Source organism: Sapajus apella, unplaced genomic scaffold, assembly GCF_009761245.1.
Source record: "Sapajus apella isolate SASKATOON/1434 unplaced genomic scaffold, GSC_monkey_1.0 scaffold49, whole genome shotgun sequence".
NCBI classification, from domain to species: Eukaryota; Metazoa; Chordata; class Mammalia; order Primates; family Cebidae; genus Sapajus; species Sapajus apella.
The window spans coordinates 3,662,281-3,688,958 of record NW_022436989.1 but is presented as its reverse complement, the minus strand read 5'-3'; the positions used below and the strand labels follow the sequence as shown (position 1 = coordinate 3,688,958).

The following is a 26,678-nucleotide window of genomic DNA, read 5'->3' as shown; positions in this document are numbered from 1 at the left end:
CAGGGTTTCCACTCATCCCCTCCCAGGATCCAGACGGAGCTGGGGTCCCTCCAGGGTTTCCACTCATCCCCTCCCAGGATCCAGACAGAACCATGTGCTGCATTGTTGCCTCATCTCCTTAGCCCTCTGGTCTGGACAATTTCTCAGTGTTTCTGTCTTTCACGACCTTGATACTTTTGAAAAATCCTGCTGAATTCTTGTGTAGAATGACCCTCAGTTTGGGTTTGCCAGATATTTTCCTGTGATTAGCTTGAGGCGGTATGGTTTTGGCAGGAATACCACACCCAAGCGAGTCAGTGCTCTTCTGGAGCATTGTGTCAGGCAATACACGATGTTGCTGTCTTAGAACTGTGCTGTTAACCTTCATGGCTCGCTTGAGATAGTGTCTTCCAGGTTTCCCCACAGCAAAGGTTTTAATTCTCCTTTTGTATTTGGTAAATATCTTGGGGGAGACACTTTGAGACTGCAAATACCGTTTCCCCTCAAACTCTTGCCCAGAAATAGCATCACTGGTTGATCTTGCCTGGGACGGACTGGCGTTTGCCAAGTGGTGCTTCAGTGTTACTTTTAAGAAGGAAATTCCAGGACAGTGGGCTTGCTCTTGTTTTGTTTGAGCAGTCGGCAGCCATTTGGCAATGTGGAATTTAGAATTATTTAGGCCTTTCGCAACACAGAAAAATGCTGTAGTCCATTAATTCAGTCAACATTTGTTAAACCCTCGTTATGACCAAAGCCTCTTTGAGAAATATGCAGACAGCGTGGTGGTCTGGTCTGCACCTGAGTCTTCTCTGCCACTGCTTTTCCCTTTGAATCACACTAACCATCAAGATTTGTTCCAAGATGTTGTCGCAAAAAATGCTAAGAGACAAGCCCAGGAGTCAGGATGGGGCCAACTCCCAGTTTTGCCCCATAGTAGCTATGTTACCAGCAGGGCACGTCAGGTGTCGTCTCAGAGTTCTGGTCTCCTTATATTTAAAATGGGGAGTATACTACAGATGGATGTTAGAATTAAATGAGTGGATATATATGAAAGTACTGTTTAATTGAAAGGCATTTTTCAAGCTATAAAGTGTTCTACAAATTCATTAATTTTTGGCTGGGCATGGTGGCTCATGCCTGTAATCCCAGCACGTCAAGAGGCCAAGGTGGGAGGATCACCTGAGGCTGGGAGTTCAAGACCAGTCTGACCAACATGGAGAAACTCTCTCTCTACTAAAAATACAAAAATTAGCTAGTGTGGTGGCACATGCCTGTAATCTCAGCTGCTCAGGAGGCTGTGGCGGGAAAATTGGCTGAACCCGGGAGGCGGAGGTTTCGGTGAGCGGAGATTGCACCATTGCACTACAGCCTGGGCAACAAGAGTAAAATGTCACCTAAAAAAAGAAAAAAAAGAATAAGAAATGAGTGGATATATATGAAAGTACTGTTTAATTGAAAGGCATTTTTCAAGCTATAAAGTGTTCTACAAATTCATTAATTATTGGCTGGCCATGGTGCCTCACACCTGTAATCCCAGCACTTTGGGAGGCTGGCGTGGGAAGATTGTTTGAGCCCAGTAGTTCAAGACCAGCCTGGCCAACATAGTGAGACCCTGTCTATTAAAAAAAATCATGAATTATTCAACAAATGTTTGATTCCCTATTAAATGTGAGCTCCTTCTAGGTGTTAGAATACAGCAACGAAAGACAAGGCCTCTGCCCTCAAGGAACTTACATTTTAGAGGGAAAGAATGGATAACATACAAGTAAACAAGTAATAACTATGCTTTCAAATAGTAATAAATGCTATATTGTAAATAAAACAGGATGATGTAACCAAATGTGTTATAAAGAAAATAAAGTAGGATAATAAATTAGAGAATTGGGGCGTGGTTAGGCAGGATGGAACAGTTTAGAGGTTCTGGTCAGGAAAAGCGCCTCTGGAAGTAATTTCTGAGTTAACATCTTTAGGATTAGAAGGAGACAGCTGTGTGAACTAGGGGAGAGCAAATATAAAGGTCCTTTGAAGGGGAGAGGGTTAGGATATTGGAGAAAAGCAAAGAGGATAGTGTACCTGTGGGGTGGCTAGAGGGTGGCACCGGGTAAGCCAAAAAGACTGGCAGGGCCAGATTATGTAGAGCATTACATGCCATGGAAAAGGGCTGGACGCGGTGGCTCATGTCTGTAAACCCAGCACTTTGGGGGGCCGAGTTGGGCGGATCACGAAGTCAAGAGATCGAGACCATCCTGGCCAACATGGTGAAACCCTGTCTCTACTAAAAGTACAAAAATTAGCTGGGCGTGGCACCTGTAATCCCAGCTACTTGGGAAGCTGAGGCAGGAGAATTGCTTGAACCCAGGAGGTGGAGGTTGCAGGGAGTCGAGATTGCGCCACTGCTCCAGCCTGGGTACAGAGCGAGACTCTGACTCAAAAAAAAAAGAAAAAGAAAAAGAAGTTTATCAATGCAGTTTATCAGGAAGAAGTTTATCAGGAAGCTATTGAAGGGTTTTAAGCAGGGCATTACATGTTGATTTCCATTTTAAAAAGATTGTGTGGCTACTGTGAGAATGCACTGAGCCGGCCGGCAAGAGAAGCAGAATGACACCCTGTGGTCTACTACAGGAGGCCAGGCAGGAGGGCCGGTGGCCAGGCAGGAGGGAGGGTGGCCAGGCAAGCTTGGTGGTAGCAGCTGTAAGATCTTATTATTATCATTGTTATGGGCTGAATTACATCCCCTCCAAATTCATGTTTGAAAGTCTTGACCTCCAGTATCCCTCAGAATGTAACCTTAGTTGGAGGATAAGGTCTTTAAAGAGGTGTTTAAGTTAAAAAAAAAAGCCTAAACAAAAAGGAGGGTGATTAAGTTAAAATGAGGCTCTTAGGGTGGGCCCTCTGCCAATGTGACATGTGTACTTATATGAAGAGGAAGTTTGGACACCCAGGGAGACACTGGGAATGCCCACACCCAGAGGGGTGACCGTGTGGGGGCACGGGGGGGAAAAGTGGTCCCCCACAAATTAAGGAGAGGCCTCAGAAACAGCCAACCTACTGACACCTTGATCGGGAACCTCTGGCCTCTGGAACTGGGAAAATCAGTTTCTATGGTTTAAGCCACACGGTCTATGGCAGTTTGTTATAGCAGTGCTAGCAAACCGAAACAGCTATGAAAATGATGATTATGGTGGGGATTTATTCATCGTATTTATCACTACCTAAAATTAGCTTAGATTTGTGTTTATTCTTTCACTGTCCTGATTGTAAGTTCCATTAGAGCAGGGATTTTGTCTAATTCACAGTAGTCACAGCTCCGAGGGGAGTGCCTGCGTCATGGCAGATGAAAAGTGCCTTTGTGGTTAAATTATTTATCAATCACCCTGTGTAATGTCCAGTATTTTACAGAGCTTTTGTTTTTAATGATGTGCAGAAGATCCAGGTTTATTAGGGGTCTGTAAACTCTAGCACATAGGACTATGTAAGAAATAATACTGCAGCAAGTTAGAACCAAGTGTTCAGGAACCATATTTCAGCAGTGGAAAAATGATCTCTTGATGAGGGACCTTGGAAAAAGAGGGTTTTTTTGAACAGAATAGCTCTGCTGAATAAAGAGATTTAGCCATTATTTTAGCTTCATTTCATTACTTTTCCAAAATACGGTTAATGTGTGAAAAATGCCTTCTGTAAGGGAAGGGTCTTTATGTTGTTCTCTGCTGTACTGTAAATGATACCAGCACATAATAGGGTCCAAATATTCGTTAAATGAATGAAAATCATTTTCACATCCTGCTTTGTCCTTAGACATTTTTGAATTGCTTTCAGTGTTCTCTTATCCTTAGCATAATACTAGCTATTTAACAGAGCAGATAAAATGTTTTGCCTATTTTTTTTGTCTCTTACTATTGTGTCAAATGTTTTGATTCTGGTCTTCCCTTTGGGATGTTTCTGACCTTAGGCTGCCCTTAAACTGAAGTCACAACCTAGCGCAATGGCACTGGCTCCACCTTGTGTCCACAACGTGATACTACACCCACTAAATGCCAGCCTGCCAAGAGCCAGGCTTCACCAGGTCAAACATTTTAAAAGGTCCAAATGCTACACATAATTAAATGATGATACCACGATTGGGCCACCTTATTGTGACTCATTTGCTCTGAAATAATCTTACTCCTATTGAGAGAGTGAGAGGTCATTTTTCCACTGCTAGGAAAGTAAGAGTGGATTATTTCAGAGCCCACTAGTATATGTATGGTACAGGTACAGAAACACATTTTTTATACTTGTAACCATAAAGGCTTTTGGAGTTAGTGTGTACTTCTTATCAGTATAAGACATCTACTTTGACAAAAGAAATAGAATGTTGACTGAGTGGTGGCTCATGCCTGTAATCCCAGCACTTTGGGAGGCTGAGGCAGGAGGATCACTTGAGGTCAGGAGTTCAAGATCAGCCTGGCCAACATGGTGAAACCCTGTCTCTGCTAAAAATACAAAAAATTAGCTGGGTGTGGTGGTGGGTGTCTGTAATCCCAGCTACTTGGGAGGCTGAGGCAGGAGAATTGCTTGAACTTGGGAGGCAGAGGCTGCAGTGAGCCGAGATCATGCCACTGGACTCCAGCCTGGGCGACAGAGCTAGACTGTCTCAAAAAAAAAAAAGAGAAATCAAATGTCTTTGCATATTGTAAATACTTTATCTGGAATAGTTGATTTTCACTTTCTTAGAAAAGCCTACCAAAATTGAGGAGCTAGCATTGTTTTCTAATCTCATGAAATCCTCTTAGGAGGAAGAAAATTACTTTTCAAAGAGACAATTTTTTTTTTTTTCAAGAGTAGTATTTAATTTCTGCTTTGTGGACGTGGTAGAATACAGAGTGAGTTTGTCCTGGCCACTCTAGATGAACTGGTTCTAGATGAACCTGTGCAGGGACAGCCCTGGGAAGGCCTCTTTAGCTGTCTGCATGGAGTGACTGACTCTCACCATCAGTGATGTGCTGGGGCCAGATTGTGCCCACTTCTCCCAACTCACAGGAGCTGCTGGCTGCATTTTAGGAATTCTGCAAACTGTTGTTAAAAGCTAGTTTATATTAAAATAAATGATATATACTTAATTCAGTTACGTTAAAAACAAAGGCGTTTTCTTCAGCAGCTCTTATCTAAGATCAGAACAACATAGAGAAGACGAGGATGGTACCCGCACAGGCTGACACAGAAATCTGTGAAGCGTTCCATGCTTTTGCAGGTTATTCTGTATAAAATGCAAAGTAAATGCTTTTATTAACAATGTAAAAAGAAAGGCAATCAATACTCAGAATTTACTACTTCCTAATGACTCTATTTTACTCCTGTTTGTGCTTTGAGGTTGTGTCCAGTGTGCGTGTGGTGGATGTACCGTATAATGGTGTGTATGCTATGGCTCATTTCTTCCAGACTCCACCTTTAGTGGTTTCAGGTTTGTAACTGGCAGCTTGAAACTGATGATGGCACAATGGAAATAAAAAAGGCTCTACATCAGAGCTTTTTGCCTGTGAGGAGCTAGTGACAACCAGCACATTACTGTATGCAAAATGAGCTTACATCTTTTTTCTTCATTCCAAAAACTTAACAAAAGAAGGAATTAGCCAGGTGCTGTGGCTCACACCTGTAATCCCAGCTCTTAGGGAGGCAGAGGCGGGAGGATAGCTCGAGCCCAGGAGTTCGAGACCTGCCTGGGCAATATAGCAAGATCCTGTGCTCCACAAAAAGGAAAAAAAAAAAAAAAAAAGAAGGAATGATTACACTTTAAAAAACTATTTTAATTTTATTTTACTACATTGGTTCCAGTTTATTTTATTTTATTATTTATTTGTATTTATTTTTCGAGATGCAGTCTTGCTGTCACTCAGGCTAGATTGCAGTGGCACCATCTCGGCTCACTTGCAGCCTCCACCTCCTGGGTTCAAGTGATTCTCCTACCTCAGCCTTCCCAGTAGCTGAGATTACAGGTGCCCGCTACCATGCCTGGCTAATTTTTTTTTGAATTTTTACTAGAGACAGGGTTTCACCATGTTGGTCAGGCTGGTCTTGAACTACTGACCTCAAGCTATACACCCACCTTGACCTTCCAAAGTGTTGGAATTACAGGCGTGAGCCACTGTGCCCAGCCTGGTTTTAGTTTTTTAAATAGTTGTTTGAAAAGATAACTTTAATAATTTTAAATTCTTTAATAATTTTAATAATGTTAAAAATAGTTTTAAAAGGTTGCTTTATTTTAATTTTATTTATTTATTTTGAGACAGTCTTGTTCTGTCACCCAGGCTGCAGTACGATGGCACCATCATAGAGTTCACTGCAGCTTCAGCCTCCCTGGCTTAAGTGATCCTCCCATCTCAGCCTCCAGTGTAGCTGAAACTACAGGCACACACTACCATGCCTGGGTAGTTTTTAAATTTTATGTAGAAACGGTGTTACTGTATTGCCCACGTTGGTCTTGAACTCCTGGACACAAGTGATACTCCCGCCTTGGCCTTCCAAAGTGCTAGCATCACAGGCTTGAGCCACCTTTCCTTGTCACCAGTAGAGGGCTGTGACTGCAAGTTGTCTAGGTGCTTTGTGTTTTGAACAAAGAATTGGACAAAATGCCCAATAAAGCAAAGAAAGTATGAAGTAACAAAAGAACCCAAAGCAGGGATTTATTGAAAATGAAAGTACATTCCATAGTGTGGGAGTGTGCTAGAGCAGCGGCCCAAGGGCCAGGATGCAGAATCTTTTTGGGTCCAAATACCCACTAGAGGTTTCCCATTGGCCACTTCATGCTTCCGCCATGTAAATGAAGTGGTTGCCCACAGTCACTCTGATTGATTGCAGAAAGCAGCCAACCAGAGACTGAAGTGAAGTTACAAAGTCACACTCCCGTACAACCAATGAGAGGCTAGGGTGAAGTTACAAAGTTATACTTCTTTGCAAACAAAGACTTGGCAGGCAATCGGTCTGATTGGTTGTGGACAGCAACCATTCAGTTCAGAGGCTGAAGCAAACAAAGATGCAAATAAAGACTCAACTGGCGATCTGTCTGATTTGCTGCAGACAGCCATTTGCTGCAGTTTCCCATCTGCCTCCCAGAAAAGGTGTGAGGTTTGCAAAGGGAGTAGCCTCTTTGCAAAGGTCCTTTTGTTACTTAGGATGGAATGGGGATTTCCTTTCAATTTAGTTCTCCTAAGTCAGTGTGAAACAGCCTTAGGTTCCCTGCCTCCACACCCTGTTTCCCTGCCTCAGCCTGGCCTAAAAGCTTTACTTTACTCTTCAGTCAGTTCACTTAATTCAAAGTCTCATTTAGTAGAAATAGGTTAACCAACCTTAATATGATACATTTTATCAATTATTTTATATTTTTGTTTCATTTTCTAGTTCCTGTCTAATGTCTTGTTTTTTTCTTATTTCTAAACTTCTTTTTTCATCATCAAGCTATGAAGTTTTTCTTTTCTATCTCCTGTAACTTTATTTGCACTTATTTCAGTGTTTTTGCATTTTTCTCTTCAGCTGTCTCCCTTTGCAGACCTTGATCTCTTTCTCAGAATTGATGTCCTGATCTTCTGACCTGTGCTCCTTCTCGCCTTCTCTTTCATGCTTAGCTCACCTTTAGGATCCTCCCTGCTCCCGAGGCTGGACTGTTAGCAGCACAGTTTCCTCTGCTGTGGCCAGGATCCCAGCTCCATCCCGATACCATCTGGACATGTTCAGGGCCCACCTGGCCCCTTCTGCTGTGTTCCCATGTCCTTGGCACCAGAATTATAATGTGAGAATAGCTCATAGGATCATTTGGTCTTTTGTGCCTCTAGCCCTGCATTTCACAACATGGGAGAACAAGAGAAGCTCTGAGTCATGTTTGCTTCTGCAGTAATTTCTTTTTATTGTCGTCTCCGGGAATTGGAAGGCCTCTTGAATGGACTGCATCTCATGCCATGATCATTTGAGAAGAAAGAGCGATTAATATTTAAACACCACCCCCCTTCCCCTACCTCATTGGCTCTTAGATTATTTTCTTCTCACTCGCTCTCTTATATTGCCTTTACTGGACAACTACATCAACGATTGCCACTGAAAGGCACCTGACCGGTGAGCTGCCTTGGACTGAGGTCAGTGTGACCGTTCAGCTGGGAGCTGCCGCTCCTCTTTAGAGGAGCCATTGCTACCGCTGATGAGCTGGGCCTGGAGCTCAACCAGTCAATCTCAAACCCAGCTCTTACAGCAGCAGGGAAGTGGCTTCGTCTTTTCCATATATACTTGACTCTTGACCAGCCCACGTAGGGGTTTGGAGCACTGACCTCCCCTTCAGTTGAAAATCCACATATAACTTTTGACTCTCCCGAAACATAATGAACAGCCTGCTGTGGACTGAAAGCCTTACTGATAACATAGCTGTCAATTAACACATATTTTATATGTTATATGTATTATCTACTATATTCTTACACTAAAGTAAACTAATGTTACTTTAATAAGAGAAGATGTTAGGCTGGGTGCAGTGGCTCATGTCTGTAATCCCAGCACTTTGGGAGGCCGAGGCGGGCCGATCACTTGAGGCCAGGAGTTTGAGACCAGCCTGGCCAGCATGGTGAGACCCCACCTCTACTAAAAATACAAAAATTAGCCAGGCATGGTGGTGTGTGCCCATAATCCCAGCTACTTAGGAAGCTGAGGCAGGAGAATCTCTTGAACCCAGGAGGTGGAGGTTGCAGTGAGCTGAGATTGTGCCACTGCACTCCCTCCTGCACGAGAGAGCTAGACTCCATCTCAAAAAAAAAAAAAAAAAAAAAAACAAAAAGAAAAAATGTTATTAAGAAAATCATAAGGGGCCAGTGCAGTGGCTCACACCTGTAATCCCACCACCAGCACTTTGGGAGGCCAAGGCATCACTTGAGGTCAGGAGTTCGAGACCAGCCTGGCCAACATGGTGAAACCTCATCTCTACTAAAAAAAACAAAAACAAAACAAAACAAAACTTAGCTGAACATGGTGGCACATACGTGTAATCTCAGCAGGGGAACTGCTTGAATCCAGGAGACAGAGGTTGCGCTGAGATGGTGCCACTGCACTCCAGCCTGGGCGACAGAGTGGGACTCTGTCTCAAAAAGAAAAAAAAAATCATAAGGAAGAGAAAATATATTTATTCAGTAAGAGGAGGTGGATCATCATAAAGGTTTTCATTCTCATCTTCACGTGGAGTAGGCTGAGGAGGAGGAGGAAGAAGAGGGGTTGGTCATGTTGGTAGAAGCGGACGTATGCTGTTCAAACTATGCTGTTGAAGGGTCAGCCGTGCCTTTCTTCTGCCTGCAGGGAATGGTAGACTGAGGCACAGCCTCATCTCAGCCTTTACTTCATGAAACAATATTTTAGATCTGTCCAGGGTTGCCAAGTTTCTGAAGTACTTAGTGAAAATGTTGTAACTAATACATTTTATTATGAAACTGAGGATTAAGACCTCCTTCATAACAAGCCAAAGCGATACAAATAGTATAACACAAAAGAGTCAATAGTTTTATAAATAGTTTATCTATATGAGGCAGGATTTCTGACATCATTTGTTATTACTGTGGTTTTGGTGGATGAGAGTATATCTTTTTTTTTTTTTAATAGTCTTTTTATTTAAAAAATTTCTAACTTCTAAACTGTAAGAGTGGTGCACTGAACTCCCTCAGGCTTTTACCCAGGTCCACCAATCGCTCGTGATTTGCTGCGTTTGTTTCTGCCTGCTCTTTCTCCTTCTCCCTCTCTCCCCCGTCTCTCTATATATCACAAACACACGTGCGTATTTATACATTTTGTTATTGTCATTTTCATCATCACATTTTGCTAGAGTATTTTGAGAGTAAGTTGTAAACATTGTAACCTTTCCCTGAAATGCTTCACTGTGGATCTCCCCTCCCCTCCCCTCCCCTCCCTTCCCCTCCCCTCCCTTCCCCTCCCCTCCCTTCCCCTCCCCTCCCCTCCCCTCCCCTCCTTCCCTTCCCCTCCCCTTTTCTCTTGTTTTGGAGAGCACGTGTGTCTTGCTATGTATTGCCCAGGTGGAACGTGGACATGAACTCCTGGGCTCAAGTGATCCTCCTGCCCCAGCCTCCCCAGTAGCTGGGACTACTGGTGTGGGGCCTCCCTCCCTCCCTTTCCTTCGCCTCCTGCTCCTCCTTCTACCTCTCTCTCTGTCTCTCCCCCTCTCTCTTTCTCTCATTCTTTCTGTCTTTTTCTTTCCTGAGTCCCACTCCATCACCCAGATAGGAGTGCAGTGGCTCTATCTCGGCTCACTGCACCCTCCGCCTCCCAGGTGCCAGTGATTCGCCTCTTAAGTAGCTGGAATTACAGGCGCATGTCACCACACCCAGCTAGTTTTTGTATTTTTAGTAGAGACAAGGTTTTGCATTTGGGCCAGGCTGGTCTCAAACTCCTGGCCTCAAGTGATCCTCCCACCTCGGCCTCCCAAAATGCTGGGATTACAGGTGAGAGCCACCGTGCCCTGCCTCAGTGTGGGTCTTCTAAGACAAGAACATTTTCTTTCATAAGCCACCGTGTCTGTGTGTGCACTTAAAAATCATCTTAGAGTCAGAGCACTTTGGTTAAGATGTCATTTGGCTCATTTCTCTGCTTCTTGTAGGTAAATTTCCAAACGGTACAAAACTGATGTTTTCCGGGAGCGATAAATACAGATTCTTATGGGGGCCAGCCTATGATATAAAAGTGAGACTCAGACAGAGTACATACAGTACTCATGACATGTATGTATGCCCCACATAAACATTAAACACACCAATCCTAGACCAAAAAAAATCTGAAATAAGAAAAAAGAAAAAAAGGCCAGGTGCGGTGGCTCATGCCTATAGTCCCAGCACTTCGGGAGGCCAAGGCGGGCGGATCATAAGGTCAGGAGATCGAGACCACCCTGATCAACATGGTGAAACTCCATCTCTACTGAAAAAAATATACAAAAATTAGCCAGGCATGGTGGCAGACACTGTAGTCCCAGCTTCGTGGGAGGCTGAGGTGGAAGAATCACTTGAACAGGGAAGTGGAGGTTGCAGTGAGCCAAACTTGTGCCACTGCATTCCAGCTTGGTGTCAGAGCAAGACTCCGTCTCAAAAAAATTAAAACAACAACAACAACAGCAAATATCTGATGGCCAAATTTGTCAGTTGGCTCAACAGTTTGCGGCTTTGGATCTATCGTCAAAGCTCCCGTGGGGTGGAGTGGCTATAGCTTCCCTTGGAAGCGCCGTGTTATAGTTAAGAAATTCTCCCTTCAGTCCGAATGCGTGATTGAGATTTCTGAGAGGCAGCGGCTGCAGTGGCGGCTTGCACGTGTGCCAGGCTGTGTGTGAATCCCACTTCCACCGTTTGCTAGCGGTGTGATCTTGGGAACATTTCTTAACCTTTCTGTGGTTCATTTTTCCTCATCTATAAAATAGTACCTGTTACACAAAGCTGTCATAAAGAAGAAGTAAAGAAGAATATCGAAAGCACCTTATACCAGAGGCCGGCACACAGAAGAAGACACTGTAGACTGGATTCTGCTAATGCTAACCTGTTGGCTACAGGATCTTTTTTTTTGAGACGGAGTTTCACTCTTGTTACCCAGGCTGGAGTGCTGTGGCGCGATCTCGGCTCACCGCAACCTCTGCCTCCTGGGTTCAGGCAATTCTTCTGCCTCAGCCTCCTCAGTAGCTGGGATTACAGGCATGCGCCACCATGCCCAGCTAATGTTTTGTATTTTTAGTAGAGACGTGGTTTCACCATGTTGACCAGGATGGTCTCGATCTCTTAACCTCGTGATCCACCTGCCTCGGCCTCCCAAAGTGCTGGGATTACAGGCCTGAGCCACTGCGCCCGGCCTTAAAGGCTCTTTTTACCTCACATCCATGCAGACCGTGATCCTGGTATAAGGGGAGAGGGATATGAGGACTCTTCCTCCTAGAACATCTAGAAGGAATGTTCATTCTTGAGCCAGAAATCTACTTAATCTACCTTTCTCTCGGTGTGAGTGACTTTCTTTTGTTCTCATCCCCATTTTCTTTTTCTTTTTTTTTTTTTTTTTGAGACAGAGTTTCGCTCTTGTTAGTAGAGATGGAGTTTCACTATGTTGGCCAGGCTGGTCTCGGACTCCTGACCTCAGGTGATCCACCCACCACGGCCTCCCAAAGTGCTGGGATTAGAGGGTCAGCCACCGTGCCCGGGCCTCATCCCATTTTCTACTTACCTTCCTTGTCAGACTTCTCCCCAGCTCTTAACTCTACTTCCCTAGTGCCCAAGAGGTCACTGCTGAATATACTAACTATACCTGATCCCTGGCAAGTTATTTAATGTCTTTGAGCTTGAGTTTTCTATCTGTAAAGTAGGGACAGTAATAGTACCTACCTCATAGGTTGTTGTGAGGATTCAGTGAGTTAGTATATGGGCTGCTGTGTCAGAACAGTGCCTGGCACACGGTGAGTGCGGTGTAACTCTCAGCTACTGGTTAGGATGCGCATTCTCTTTAACAGTCATATTCCTCCACGGTGTACTCTATACTTGAGATCTAAATTTTCTTTTCGTTGGCTCTCTTTTGGAGTTTTTTGTTCCCCATTTTCTCCTCTGCAAGTGTTCTTACTAAGATCGGTGGCCTTTTTGTCCAGATCTAAGATTCCGCTTATTCTCTTAGCCTTTTGTAATATTTTATTTTTCATTAAAAATATTTTTTTGAGATGGAGTCTCGCCCTGTCGCCCAGGCTGGAGTGCAATGGCGCAATCTTGGCTCACTGCAACCTCCACCTCCCGAGTTCAACGATTCTCCTGCCTCAGCCTCCCGAGTAGCTGGGAGTACAGGTGTGGGCCACCACACCCAGCTAATTTTTGTATATTTTTAGTAGAGATGAGGTTTTACCATGTTGGTCAGGCTGGTCTCGAGCTCCTGACCTTGTGATGCGCCCGCCTTGGCCTCCCAAAGTGCTGGGATTACAGGCATGAGCCACCACACCTGGCCTCGGTAATATTTTATTTATTTATTTATTTTGAGACAGGGTTTTACTCTGTCACCTAGGCTGGAGTACAGTGCCACAATCTTGGCTCACTGCAGCCCCAACCTCCTGGGCACAAGCGATCCTCCCGCGAGTAGCCGGGACTATGGGCACGTACCACGACACCCAAATAATTTAAAAAATTTTTTTGGTAGAGATGGGGTCTTGCCATGTTGCCCAGGCCACCTTCTGTAATATTTTAAACTGTAACAACCTGGCCAGGGTTATGCTTATAATCCCAGTGCTTTGGGAGGCTGAGTGGGAGGATCACTGAGTCCAGGAGTCCATAGCAGCCTGGGCAACATAGCGAGACGCTGTCCCTATTACAGAAAAACAATTTAGCTGGGCATGGTGGCGTGTACCTGTAATCTCAGGTGCTTGGAAGGCTGAAAGCAGGAGAATTGCTGGAGCCCAGGGGTTTGACGCCGCAGTGAGTGTGATTGTGCCACTGCACTCCAGCCTGGGTAGCAGAGCGAGACCCCATCCCCTCAACCCACCCCCAAAAAGAAGAGAAAACTATAGGGATCATTTTGCAGCCAGAAGCATGGGGGCATGGGACAGTGAGGAGGTTATTGGAGAAAGAGAAGTGGAGATGAGGAGGGAAAGCAGGGAGCGAGTGGGAGGCATGGACTGAGGGCCGGGCAGCGGAGAGCTCGTGATGGTGGGTTCTGCAAAGCGGCCAGGCACGGGGGTGGCTGAGTGCGAAATGAAGCTGGTAGTTACAAGCAATTTCGAAGAAGCATTGTGATTAGTGAAAGGAAGCCAGGAAGTAGACTGGTTGAGGGTGGTGAAGCACCTATCAGATTTTTTCAAGATAAAGAAGGTGTCTGAATGTTTTAAGGCAAAAGAAGAAACAGCTAATAAAGAAAAGAATGAAGATGAGGGCGAGGTAAGTGTGTCAAGAACAAGAGCTGAGTGTGGAAGTGAAAACCTAAGAGGGGTTTGCTTCATTGAGGAGGAGCACTTTATTTCTCCAAGGCTGGGAGCACAAGGCAGGAGCTGCAGCACGTTCCTCTGAAGCAGTGCAGTCAGCGACTGTCAAGGTGACGTGAGGATTCATCACAGCACCCAGTGATCGTGCGGTTCACATCTGTTGAGTGAAATGGGTGAGAAGGACGTCTTCTGAGATGAAGGGAGTGGGTGCTTTGGAGCTGGGGGCAAGAGATGATCCAGCATAGCTGTTGGGAGGGCGTTTGCTAGGAAATCAGACAGCTGAAGCATTGCTAGGCACCACATTTGATGCTGGATGGGGTGCATTTGTAGTAGGCCATGTTTTTTAAAAACTGTGTTATTTATTGCAGCAGTGCTTTGCAGGAAGAAAGAAAGCGAAAATTAGAGCTGTTCAGGGCTGTGGATTAGCAGCAGGCAGGATGGCAGGTGAGGGAGCCCCGAGCTGAGGTGGTGACCAGGGCTGTCTGAGTGGCTGAGTGTGGAGTGTTGAGCAGCCACGTGGAGATGATTCACTGCGAAGCACTGCCCCGTGAGTGAGCCCAGGCCAGGCTGGTAAAGGCAGCACCCAGCCGACCTGCAGGAGGGCGGAGGGGCATCAGCCGCTGTTGATTCAGTCACTGTGGTGGGCAGCTTGTCACACAGCAGAAGAGTGCAGTGCCCTGCCACACGTCGGCGGAGCGTGGCAGGAGCCTGAGACAAGGGAGCCTGGGACAGAAGCAGAGGTCAGTCGGCTGCAGAAACTGAGCAGGTGGAGAAGAAGAGAGGGGCCTCTGGGGGCACCCGGAAGTCCTCAGCACGTCGGGAGAAGTGCAGGTTTGGGAATGCGCGTGCTAGGAGGAGGCGGGCCGTCTCGAGCTCTTGCGCCTGGCGGCAGGTGGTGGTGGCGTGAGGTGACGGAGGGGCCCGGACACCGCCCAGGTGTGAGGTGACGGAGGGGCCCGGACACCGCCCAGGTGTGAGGTGACGGAGCCCGGACACCGCCCAGGCGTGAGGTGACGGAGGAGCCAGGACACTGCTCAGGTGTGAGGTGACGGAGGAGCCAGGACACTGCTCAGGTGTGAGGTGACGGAGGAGCCAGGACACTGCTCAGGTGTGAGGTGACAGAGGATTCCGGACACCGCCCAGGCGTGAGGTGATGGAGGAGCTCAGACACTCCTCCGACTGTCCCACCTTCTGTCCCGTTCACTCTCAGCAGAGGACCTTGCCTTGTGCTACTCAGAGGACAGAGAAGTCTTCAAATGTGACTTTCTTCATCATCCCATTTCCAAAGACCAACGAGGGATACAGATATGAATTGTAGAAGACTTGAGGTGACAGATCAGTCACGTGACTTCCGAGTCCGACGAAATCTTGTATTCCTACTTGTCAAGACCAATGAAAGGTTTAACGTTAGTAGTTTCTGTGGCTTCTTTCATCTCTTATATTAGACAATGAGTCTTCAGTCAGCCCTTCAGTCAGCTGTTGGAAACTGCGACTTTAAAGGAAACGATGTATAGCAAGTCTTTGAATAATGTTGTTTTGTTACAAAGTTGATGAGAAAAAAAAATTGGTTTTGTTCTATGTCTCTTTGCTGATGGCTGCAGTTCCCAAGAAGCCAGCAGTGATACTCAGAGGAGACTTGCTGGGAGCCCAAGGCTTAGTGCAACCTTGGGGAGAAGCCGGAGAGGGGAAACACTGTGGTCACGAGCGGGCCAGGCCTGAGATGGACGCATCCGTGTCCCTACCAGGCTCAGCCGCAGCACAGCTTCCAGAGCCCCAGAGCTCAGTGCAGAGATCAGCTTTCCACAGGCGGGAGGAACCTCGTCCAGTGCAGCAGAGGACAGGAGAAAAAGATGGGTGAGCTGGGGGATGAGTGTCGGTGGACAGGGTGAGTTCTTGAGCAAGTCATGGTATTGTTCTTTGGGCCACTGTAGCCTCGTCAGCAAAAAAATCTTTGCCTTTTTTACTTATATGATCAGGCGTTTGTGATTCGGGACTAGAGAGAGAAGTTGCTTCATGCCTGAAAGACGTCACATCACAGGCTTTGTTTTCTGTAGTCTGCCTAGGCAAATGGGACAATCTCCCTGGATTCGCTCAGGAGAGAAGAGGACGCTGATGGGTTCTTCATCGGCGGGTGGGGGGAGGGAGAGTGAAATTTCCTGTTAGGGAAGCACTTGCCATCGTCTCTCTGGCCGCAGCTTGCAGGCAGTGGGACCTAGGGTCGGGTGGCTGCAGGAACGCTGACTGCCAAGTGCGTGGCCCAGGCCTTCCCGTCTCAGGAGGCCACCCTTCCAGGGAAAAATGCCCTCATCCGCCTTCTTCTTTGCACTGCCTCATCCCCAATAGCGTTCAAATATGCTCACATCGTTCTGCTCTTCAGTGTCAACAGAGAAAACAATCCTCTTTAACACGTTCCCCTCCAGACATCCCTCCCCTCCCCTTTACTTCTGTTTGTGTTTTTGGGTTTTAGTGTGTGTGTGTGTTTGACGTGGGGGTCTGTGTCTTGCCCTGGCTGGAGTGCAGAGAGCAGTGGCATTCACATCCCGATCTCCACCCACTGCGTCCCTCCTCCCTGGGCTCAGGCCTCCTGAGGAGCTGGGACTACAGGCCCCGGCAGCATGTGCGACTTCTCCCCTTCACTTCTTAGATCCCCCTTGACACACTGCAATCTGACTTCTCCTCTGCCTTCAACAGAGACTGCCCTTGTCAAAATCATAGCTGATCTTTTTCACTAACTCCAGTGATATTTCTCAGAATTTCTCTTCCTTGACCCCTCAGCAGCGTTGGAAAGCCGGGGATGACTTCCCATCTTCTTTTTCCTCAGCTTCCATGCCACGGCCCTCTCCCGGATGTTCGCCTAGCTCCCTGGCTCCTCCACGGTCTCTCAGGCAGATGCCTCTTTCCTGGATCATTCCTTGAGTGTGGGTACTCCTCAGAGCTCTTCCTCATCTTTTCCAGCCACTACGCTCTGCTTAGAGGAGCTCTTCTCCTCCCATGGCTTCATGACCGACCTGCCTCTCCAGCCCAGATCCTTCTGCACTTCACACTCTAATGAGCCTCAAGTCTGTGGCTTGATTTGACCCCACTTGTAAGCTAGTAAGTTAGCTTGTTACTGTTTGATGGATGTTGGCATAAGACGTGAGACTTCTGGGTCAGTGACAAAGGACTTCATTCCTCCTGGCACAGCAGGCAGCATGAGCATCAGCTTGTGGGTGACAGTTGCTCCTGCCCTCACCTTTTCATGGCGATGGGCCCAGCTGGATGCCTGCACAGGCAGTGGGTGGCATTATAAGAAAGGGACTCTGAGCCTGGGGATAGCTGCTGCTGTTACAGCAGGCAGGAAGCAAGCCTGCCCTTCTGCCTGGAGGGAGATACTATGACATCTCCTGGGGCTTCTCACTGCGACATAACCCTGAGAGGGGGCCCGGGTTTTCATGGCGTAGCCAGCAAGAGCGAGAATGTCGGAAATTCAATGTTGGGGCTGCTCACTGCGACATAACCCTGAGAGGGGGCCCGGGTTTTCATGGCGTAGCCAGCAAGAGCAAGAATGTCGGAAATTCAATGTGTCCCAGATTGAACCCTTCATCTCCCTCCTCCCAAACTTTTTTACTTCCTTTTTAAAATTTTTCTTTATTTTGAAATAAATATTTATTATGACACGAATTTTCATACCTTACATTTGCTTAATACTTTTTTCGAGACAGACTCTCTGTCACCAAGCTAGAGTGCAGTGGCACCATCTCAGCTCACTGCAACCTCCGTCTCTTGGGTTGGACATTATTTTATTTATTTTGAAAATTTATTAGTATTTCTCTTAGAGACAAGATCTCGCTCTGTCACCCAGGCTGGAGTACAACTGCAGGATCATAGTCCACTGCAGCCTTGAACTCCTCGGCTCAACCTATCCTCCCATCTCAGTCTCCTGGGTAGCCGGGACTACAGGCACATGCCACCACACTCAACTAATTTTTTAAATTTCTTGTAGTGATGGCGGTCTTGCTGTGATGCCCAGGCTAGTCTCGAACTCCTGGCCTCAAGTGATCCTCCCACCCTTAGCCTCCCAGAGTGCTGGGATTACAGATATGAGCCACCGTGCCTGGCCTGTTTCTCTTCCTCTTTCTGAACACAGTGATTGATATAGTCCTTGGTTTCGGTAACTCATCACCAGCCGATAAGTCATTCTTAACTCTTCTGCCCTCCCCCTCTCTCATGTTTAGTTGTTCATGAAGTCTGATGAATCCTTCTTACTATCTCTTAGGTTTATTTGCTCTTCCTGCCCCTCACTGCTCATTCCTTGGTCAGACCACTGCACCTCTCTTACTTGTTTCAGGCAATAGCCTTTTATCATGCAGCCAGAATATTCATTTTATTAAGTTTTAAGTTTTTTTTTTTTTAATTAAAAAATGTTTTTAGAGACAGGGTCTTGCTGTGCTGCCCAGGCTGGAGTGCAGTAGCCATTTACAGGTGTTTATAGCTCACTGCAGCCTTGAACCCCTGGCCTCCAGCATTCCTTCTGCCTCAGCCTCCCTAGTAGCCGGGACTATGTTTTTTAATTGAAATGTATGGGCCGGGGGCAATGCCTCATGCCTGTAATCCCAGCACTTCAGGAGGCCAAGGTGGGTGGATCATGAAGTCAGGAGTTCAAGACCAGCCTGGCCAGTGTGGTGAAGCCCCATCTCTACTAAAGATACAAAAAAATTAGCTGGGTGTGGTGGTGCCCGGCTGATTTTTTTGTATCTTTAGTAGAGATGGAGCTTCACCGCCTGTACTGTAGTCCCAGCTACTTGGCAGGCTGAGGCAGGAGAATTGCTTGAACCTGGGAGGTGGAGGTTGCAGTGAGCCAAGATCGTGCCACTGCACTCCAGCCTGGGTGATGGGGCGAGACTCCATCTCAGAAAAAAAAAGTACATATTTATTGGTTTGTAATTCAAAGATTCAAAAGATAGATGGTGAAAAGACTTCCTCCAGCCTTTGCCCCTGCCACCCGCGTTCTCCAAAGCATTCTCCACCCTCCAGTTAATGTTCCCAGCTCCTCGTGTATCCTAATGTTAATTCTGCACCCGAGGTAACGTTTTATACTAGGTTGCACAAGTACCGTATGTGCAATGATGACACACATTTCCATACCTTACATTTGCTTAATTCTTTTTTCGAGACAGGCTCGCTCTGTCGCCAGGCTAGAGTGCAGTGGCACCATCTCAGCTTACTGCAACCTGCGCCTCCTGGGTTCAAGCGATTGTCCTGCCTCAGCCTCCCGAGTAGCTGGGAATGTCTCAGAGAGGAACAAGGAGCCGTACCTTGCTGACCAGCATGGTGTGATTCTCATTTTCTCCTTATCTGCTTTCCTCTCACGGTCTGACTCCTGGTGGAAGCTCTTTTCTAGAAATGCCCTGTCCAGAAGGAGTTTGCATAGTATATCTTTGACATTTTCTGGTAGCCACATTTTTTTTAAAGCAAAAAAGAAATAGGTGTTAAAAGAAAAACTTTAGACAAATTGAATTTAACAGAACTTAATTGAGCAAAGAACCATATGAGAATCAATTCACCCCTCCAAAGAGAGGAAAGCGATGTACAGAAATGGAAGTGAGGTGCAGAAACGGCCGGGCTAGAAGTTGGCCTCCTTTGTTGGAACAGTTGGCTGTCTGTGATTGGCCAGATCGCTGTGACGGGGGCGTGAGTAGGTTGTGTCTGTTATAACATCCGGTTAGGTTGCAGTTTACCATATATGCAGAAACCTCTAGGTCAAGCTTCAAACATGTCTAAAGGAGGCAGCTTTAGACTAAACTTACAGGCTGGTACAAAACTAATTGCAGTTTTTGCCCTTTTAGTGGCAAAACCTGCAGTTTTGCATGAATGCAGTACTTTAACACAAGTAAAATTAATTTTAATAACATATCTTGTTTAACCCAATGTGTCTAAAATGTTATAATCTCAACATGTAACCAGCATTAAAAATTATTAATGGGCCGGGCATGGTAGCTTATACCTGTAATCCCAGCACTTTGGGAGGCCGAGGCGGGTGGATCACCTGAAGTTGGGAGTTCGAGACCAGCCTGCTCAAGATGGAAAAACCCTGTCTCTACTGAAAATACAAAAAATTTAGCGGGCCTGGTGGCACATGCCTGTAGTCCCAGTTACTCAAGAGGCTGAAGCAGGGGTATTGCTTGAACCTGGGAGGCAGAGGTTGCACTGAGCCGAGATTGCGCCACTGCACTCCAGCCTGGGCAACAAGAGCAAACTCCATCTCAAAAAAAGAAAAATTATTAATGAGCTATTTTGCATTTTCTTTTTCATACTAAATTTTTGAAATCAGTATGTATTTTATACTTATAGCACATTCAATTTGGAGTAGTCACATTTCTAGTGCATAACAGCCAGATGTAGTTGGTAGAAAGCACGGGCCTAGAATTTGTCTTTTCCCCCACCTTGTCTCCTTCAAAATCTTTTTTTTGGGGAGTAATTAAAAAATCGATATACCAGAGAGATCCAAGATGGCTGATCACTAGCAGCTTGGGATTGTAGCTCCCAGTGAAAGCGCAGAGAACGAGAGGACGACATACTTTCAGACGAATTTTTGTTGCTCATGCACCAGGAGATTCCCAGCGGAGGAGCACCACGGGTTGCCAGTGCAACTCTTGTGGCCGGCTACACGGTTTTGCCGCTGCCTTGGTGCAGTGGTTCTTGGTGCAGAGTCAGAAAAGCACCATCAATCATAACGCCGCTGTTTTGGCCGGCGCAGTGGGTTGCTCAGATTTTAGCGCTGGGAATCAACAAGTTGGACGTCCTCTCAGAAACCCAATTGTAAAGACGGTAATTATAAAGACCACAGATGGATAAATTTATAACGAAGGGAAGAAAACGGCCTAAAAAGGCTGAGAATACCCAAAATCAGAACACCTCTCCCTCTACAGGGGATCACAGCTCCTCATCAGCAATGGAACAAGGCCTGATGGAGAACGAGTGGGTTCCATTAACAGAAGCAGCCTTCAAAAGGTGGATGATAAGAAACTTCTGTGAATTAAAAGAACTTGTTCTAACCCAAAGCAAAGAAACTAAGAACTTTGAAAAAAGGTTCGATGAATGTTAACAAAAATACACAATTTAGAGAGGAATATAAGTGAATTAATGGAGCTGAAAAACACAACACGAGAACTTCGTGAACTATGCACAAGTTTTTTTTTTTTTTTTTGTAGATTACATTTTTTATTTTTATTTTTTTCATTTTGCTTTTTTTTTTTTTCCCATTTATTTTATTGCATTTTAGGTTTTGGGGTACATGTGAAGAACATGCAAAATTGTTGCATAGGAACACACGTGGCAGTGTGATTTGCTGCCTTCCTCCCCATCACCTACATCTGGCATTTCTCCCCTTGCTATCTCTCCCCAGCTTCCCACCCCCCACCATCCCTCCCCTATTTCCCCCCAACTGACTCCAGTGTGTAGTGCTCCCCTCCCTGTGTCCATGTGTTCTCATTGTTCAACACCCGCCTATGAGTGAGAACATGCGGTGTTTGATCTTCTGCTCTTCTGTCAGTTTGCTGAGAATGATGGTTTCCAGGTTCATCCATGTCCCTACAAAGGACCCAAACTCATCGTTTTTGATGGCTGCGTAATATTCCATGGTGTATATGTGCCACATTTTATGCACAAGTTTTAACAGCCGAATCGATCAAGCAGAAGAAAAGATATCAGAAGTTGAAGACCAACTTAATGAAATAAAACAAGATGACAAGATTAGAGAAAAAAGGATAAAAAAGAACGAGCAAAGTCTCCAAGAAATATGGGACTATGTGAAAAGACCTAATCCACGCTTGATAGGTGTACCTGAATGTGACGAAGAGAATCAATCCAAGCTGGAAAATACACTTCAGGATATTATTGAGGAAAACTTTCCCAACCTAGCAAGGCAGGACAATATTCAACTCCAGGTAATACAGAGAACACCACAAAGATATTCCTCAAGAACACCAACCTCAAGGCACATAATCGCCAGATTCACCAGGGTTGAAATGAAGGAGAAAATACTGAGGGCAGCCAGAGAGAAAGGTCCCTATAAAGGGAAGCCTATCAGACTCACAGCAGATCTCTCAGCAGAAACCCTACAAGCCAGAAGAGAGTGGGGGCCAATATTCAACATCCTTAAAGAAAAGAACTTTCAACCCAGAATTTTACATCCAGCCAAACTAAGCTTCATAAGCGAAGGAAAAATAAAATCTTTTGTGAACAAACAAGCACTCAGAGATTTCATCACCACCAGGCCTGCTTTACAAGAGCTTCTGAAAACCACTACACATAGAAAGGAACAACCAGTATCAGCCTTTCTAAAAAAATACCAAAAAGTAAAGAGCATCAACATAATCGAGAATTTACATCAACTAATAGGCAAAACAGCCAGCTGACATTAAATGGCAGTATTAAACTCACATATATTATTCTTAATTCTAAATTTAAATTGACTAAATCCCCCAATCCAAAGACACAGACAGGCAAAAAAGCCAAAACCCATCGGTATACTGCATCCAGACCCATCTCACATGCAAGGATACACAAAGACTCAAAACAAAGGGATGGAGAAACATTTACCAACCAAATGGAGAGCAAAAATAAATAAATAAATAAAAAGCAGGAGTTGCTTTAAAGCAACAAAGATCAAAAGAAGCAAAGAAGGATATTACATAATGATAAAAGGACCAATGCAACAAGAAGAGCTAAAGATCCTAAATATATACACACCCCATACAGGAATACCCAGATATATAAGACTTATAAAGAGACTTAGACTCCCACACAATAATAGTGGGAGACTTCAACATCAATTTTAGACAGATCAGTGAGACAGAAAAGTAACAACGATATCCAGGGTTTGAACTCAGATCCGGAACAAGTAAACTTAACATTTATAGAACTCTCCACTTGAAATACACAAAATATACACTCTTATCAGTACCACATCACACCTATTTACCGGTTTAAATGAAATATTGGTTGGCTGCTTGTTTGTTATTTTCTTCCCTCATTTTTTTTTTTCATGTCTCTATTATTAAGCACAATTATAGGCATACCCATTTTTAGACTACATTCTAGCCCGGGCAATAAAGCAACACCCTCGTTCTCTCTCCCTCTTCCTCTTTCTCTTTCTTCCTCTCCTTCATTCTTTTTTTATTCTTTTTTTTCTTTCTTTCTTTCTTTTTTTTTTTTAAAAAAAAATCGATATACCATGGTTGTACATATTTATGAGGTATATGTGCTATTTTGATTCGCGCATACAATGCGTAATGATCAAGTCAGCGTAATTGGGATATCCATCACCTCAAACGTTTATCTTTGTGTGGAGAACATTATAATTCTTCTCTTCTTGCTATTTTAAAAATACAATAAATTATTAATTTTAATTTTCCTACTATACTATCAAATACCGGAACTTATTCCTTCTATCTAATATACTTTTGTATCTGTTAACCCAATTTCTCTCTGTTCGCTTTTCCTCTTCCCTTCCCAGCCTCTGGTAACCATCATTCTACTCTCTACGTTCCTGAGGCCAGCTTTGTTAACTCCAGTAAGAGTGGGAATGTGCAATTTGTGTCACCCTCCTTCGAAACTCTTACCTGTAAGGACTTTCTTCCCCTCTTCTCTTTTTTGCCTTCCCTTTTGTTATGTAGGTTAACACAGCTTTATTTATTTTTATTTTTTAGCACTGCGGCATCTGACTCAATAATGCAGCTTTTATTCTTCTTCCGTGATTCTGGAGTTTAAGCAGGCTTCTGAGTCGCATACTGAAAGGCCGAGAATGTTGTGGATATAAATCTGTGAATACTTAGCAAACCATATTTTTTTCTTTGCCTCATTAACTGTTTATTGTAATGTATACAACAGCCAGTCTGATGTTAGAATAACATATTTACTACCTTGGTGCTACCTAGTTTTATGGGGCTACCTCTAGGGCCTTCTGGAAAGCGCCTTATAAAAAGTTTTTCATTTCTACTAATACTGTCATGTTCAGATCCTGCCTAGATGAGGGACATAGGCATGAAAAACAATGCAGAAATGTTGAGAGGAAGGTACTCAGGGAGGTTTGAAATATAGTTGACAGGCGGGGTGCAGTGGCTGTCTCCTGTAGTCCTAGCATTTTGGGAGGTTGAGGCAGGTGGATCGCTTGAGCTCAGGAGTTTGAGACCAGCGTGGGCAACATGGTGAAACCTGTCTCTACTAAAAACATAAAAATTAGCCATGCATGGTGGTACACATCTGTAGTCCCAGCTACTCGGTAGGCTGAGGTGGGAGGATCACCTGAGCTTGGGAAGTTGAGGCTGCAGTGAGCCGAGATTACATCACTGCACTCCAGCCTGGGCAATGAGAGCTTTCTAAATAATAATGAATAATAATAATAATACCCTTGCTATGTGAAAAAAAAAAAAGGGGGAGAAAAGGAAATATACTTGATATAAGGATACTGCATGTTTTGTTGGCTCTTCATTTATTTGGAAGGAAGATCAGTAAGTGAAAAGAATCCTATATTCCACAGTTATTGACTATAATACCACTAAAATTATCCAGGATGGTAAGGAAATTAAATATTCTGGTGAAGTGAATGTTTGTGAAATTAAATTAACAAACATTACAACTTTCATTTTAATAATTTTGAATGGAAGTATTTCATAATCAATTACAACCCCCCGTCTTAATATTCGGAGAGTGCTGAATAGCATGTATACTTTTCTTAGGTTCTTTGTTGAACTGAACTGCGTTATTCTGGGGCAGGGAGAGGTAAATAACTAAGATTTACTGAGTAGCTGCTCTGCCAGGAGTTGTGCTTTGTATTACGATGGCTCTTGTTATTTAACCCGTAGTGTCCCCCAGCCCAGTTCACGGAAGTCTCTGTGTTTTACCTACCGGGTAGGCTTATACACATGTTAATTAGGTAGGTGGCCTGCCCTGTCTAGTAAGTCACAGAGCTGGTATTTGAACTCCAGCAGTTTGGTACTAGAGGCCATGCTTTTAACACTTGGATACTAATGTAAACTTCACCTCAGCACTCTGGGGTAGACATTATCATCCCCATTTTACAGGTGTGGAAACTGAGGCTCAAAAAAGTTAAGTAACACTTCAAGTCAGCTGGTATATGGCTGACATTTCTTTTTTCCTAGAACTCTTTTATATTGGCCCAGGTAAGGCTTGCATTTGCCTGTCAATGAAACCGTTTCTTTCGTCTTTCTTTGGCTCGCTTATCCTCCCTTTTCTTTCTCCAGAAAACATCTTTTGTAATCATGAGGCAATATTGGAGTGATTGGGTTTCCCACGTTACAAAATGTGCTCTGAGATCATTTGGAGAAACACAGGCTTTGCAGAGTTTATATTCTGAACCCATTGAAAACTTTGTTTTCCAGAGAGATTGGAACAATTATCAGGTCATTGGGATGCTGCCCTAGCGAAGGAGAGCTGCACGATCTGATTGCAGAGGTGAGTCGGGGAAACGTTTCACTCAGCATTCTCTCCTGAGACAGCTACTCCTTGTAATTAGCAACAACCCTTCCTGAAACTGAAACAATGCCCTAAACTACTGAATGTGCTCAGTGGAAATTCCAGGATAACTATTCATATTAGCCAGCCAACAGGATCTGAGAGAATTAAGAGCAGATCTTGAAGAAATGACGATGAACAAGTAGCACGTAAAGAACCCACTTTAGAAACGATCCTCTCTGTAAAATTAGTTAAGCAAGGCCAGTAGATGCAAGGGGCTGACCGTCTGCGGAAAGGCTATTGACAGATGAAAGGAATACAGTAAATAATGCCAGTTCAAAGGGGAGAGAAGCAGAAATACAGACAGTAAGGAATTTTTATTTATTTGAGGAAATAACACTTTTTTTTTCTTTTGAGATGGAGTTTCGCTCTGTCGCCAGGCTGGAGTGCAGTGGCGCGATCTTGGCTCATGACAGTCTCCACCTCCTGGGTTCAAGCAATTCTCCTGCCTCAGCCTCCCGAGTAGCTGGGACTACAGGCATGTGCCATCACATCCAACTAAATTTTGTATTTTTAGTAGAGATGGGGTTTCACCATTTGGCCAGGATGGTCTTGATCACTTGACTTCAGTATCTGCCCGCCTCAGCCTCCCAAAGTGCTGGAATTACAGCCGTGAGCCACTGCGCCCAGCCAAAACTAACTTTTAGAACAAGTAGTAAACAGAATAAATATTAAGAGTGAACTTTACATTGACCAGAATCTAGGCATTTTAAAGACTAGGCACGTGTAACAGTGGGGATGAGTTGGTGAAGAGAATGATCTGATAAAGCAGTGTGTGAGCAGCCCGACATGAGAGCGCTTCATGCTCTGTTTGACTGTCCATAAAGGTCTCTGATCTCATTTCAAATGCAGCATTTGGTTCAACAAAACAGAGACCTTAAGGGGAAAAGGCTGCCTGGAGAAGTCAGGAGAAGAATCTTTAGAGCATTGCTTATCTAGCCACAAAGATTTTAGTGGCGTCTGGGGATGACAAGGGGGATAAGAGAGACAGGTAAGGAAGGAGAATTTCATCTTTTTCTTTTGCACCTAGCACAGTATTTGCTTGTTCCATATTAAGTTGGAGAGAAGAAATTGTGACCTTGGGTGAGTCACTGAACCTCTGTTGGGTGTCAGTTTCTCCATAATAATAACTACTTCAAAGTTTGCTTCAAAGATAAATGAAAGAAGGTACAACAATACGTGTTTTGAATCCTAAAGCATTATAAAAAGTTAAGGAATGAAAGATTAGAAAGATGATTCTGTTGACAGT

The 26,678-nt window shown here is 44.7% G+C and overlaps 1 protein-coding gene and 1 non-coding gene across 7 annotated transcripts in view; both read left to right on the top strand.

Annotated features, from left to right (window-relative positions):
* Positions 1–26,678, top strand: part of EFCAB2 (EF-hand calcium binding domain 2) — a 139,249-nt gene that overhangs the window by 57,233 nt on the left and 55,338 nt on the right. For 4 of the 6 annotated variants that reach the window (XR_004257899.1, XM_032242200.1, XM_032242197.1 and 1 more), the window contains exon 3: positions 25,297–25,369. Coding sequence is in view for 5 of the 6 variants with exons in the window: in XM_032242200.1 (XP_032098091.1) it covers positions 25,297–25,369 (73 nt within the window). In the remaining variant the exon portion in view is untranslated. Of the gene's footprint in view, positions 1–13,461; positions 13,872–25,296; positions 25,370–26,678 lie in introns of those variants that run through there. The other 2 variants (XM_032242198.1, XM_032242199.1) reach the window with 2 other exon arrangements.
* Positions 5,103–5,205, top strand: LOC116526209. Its single transcript, XR_004258026.1, has one exon. It is a non-coding gene; the product is annotated as a U6 spliceosomal RNA (small nuclear RNA).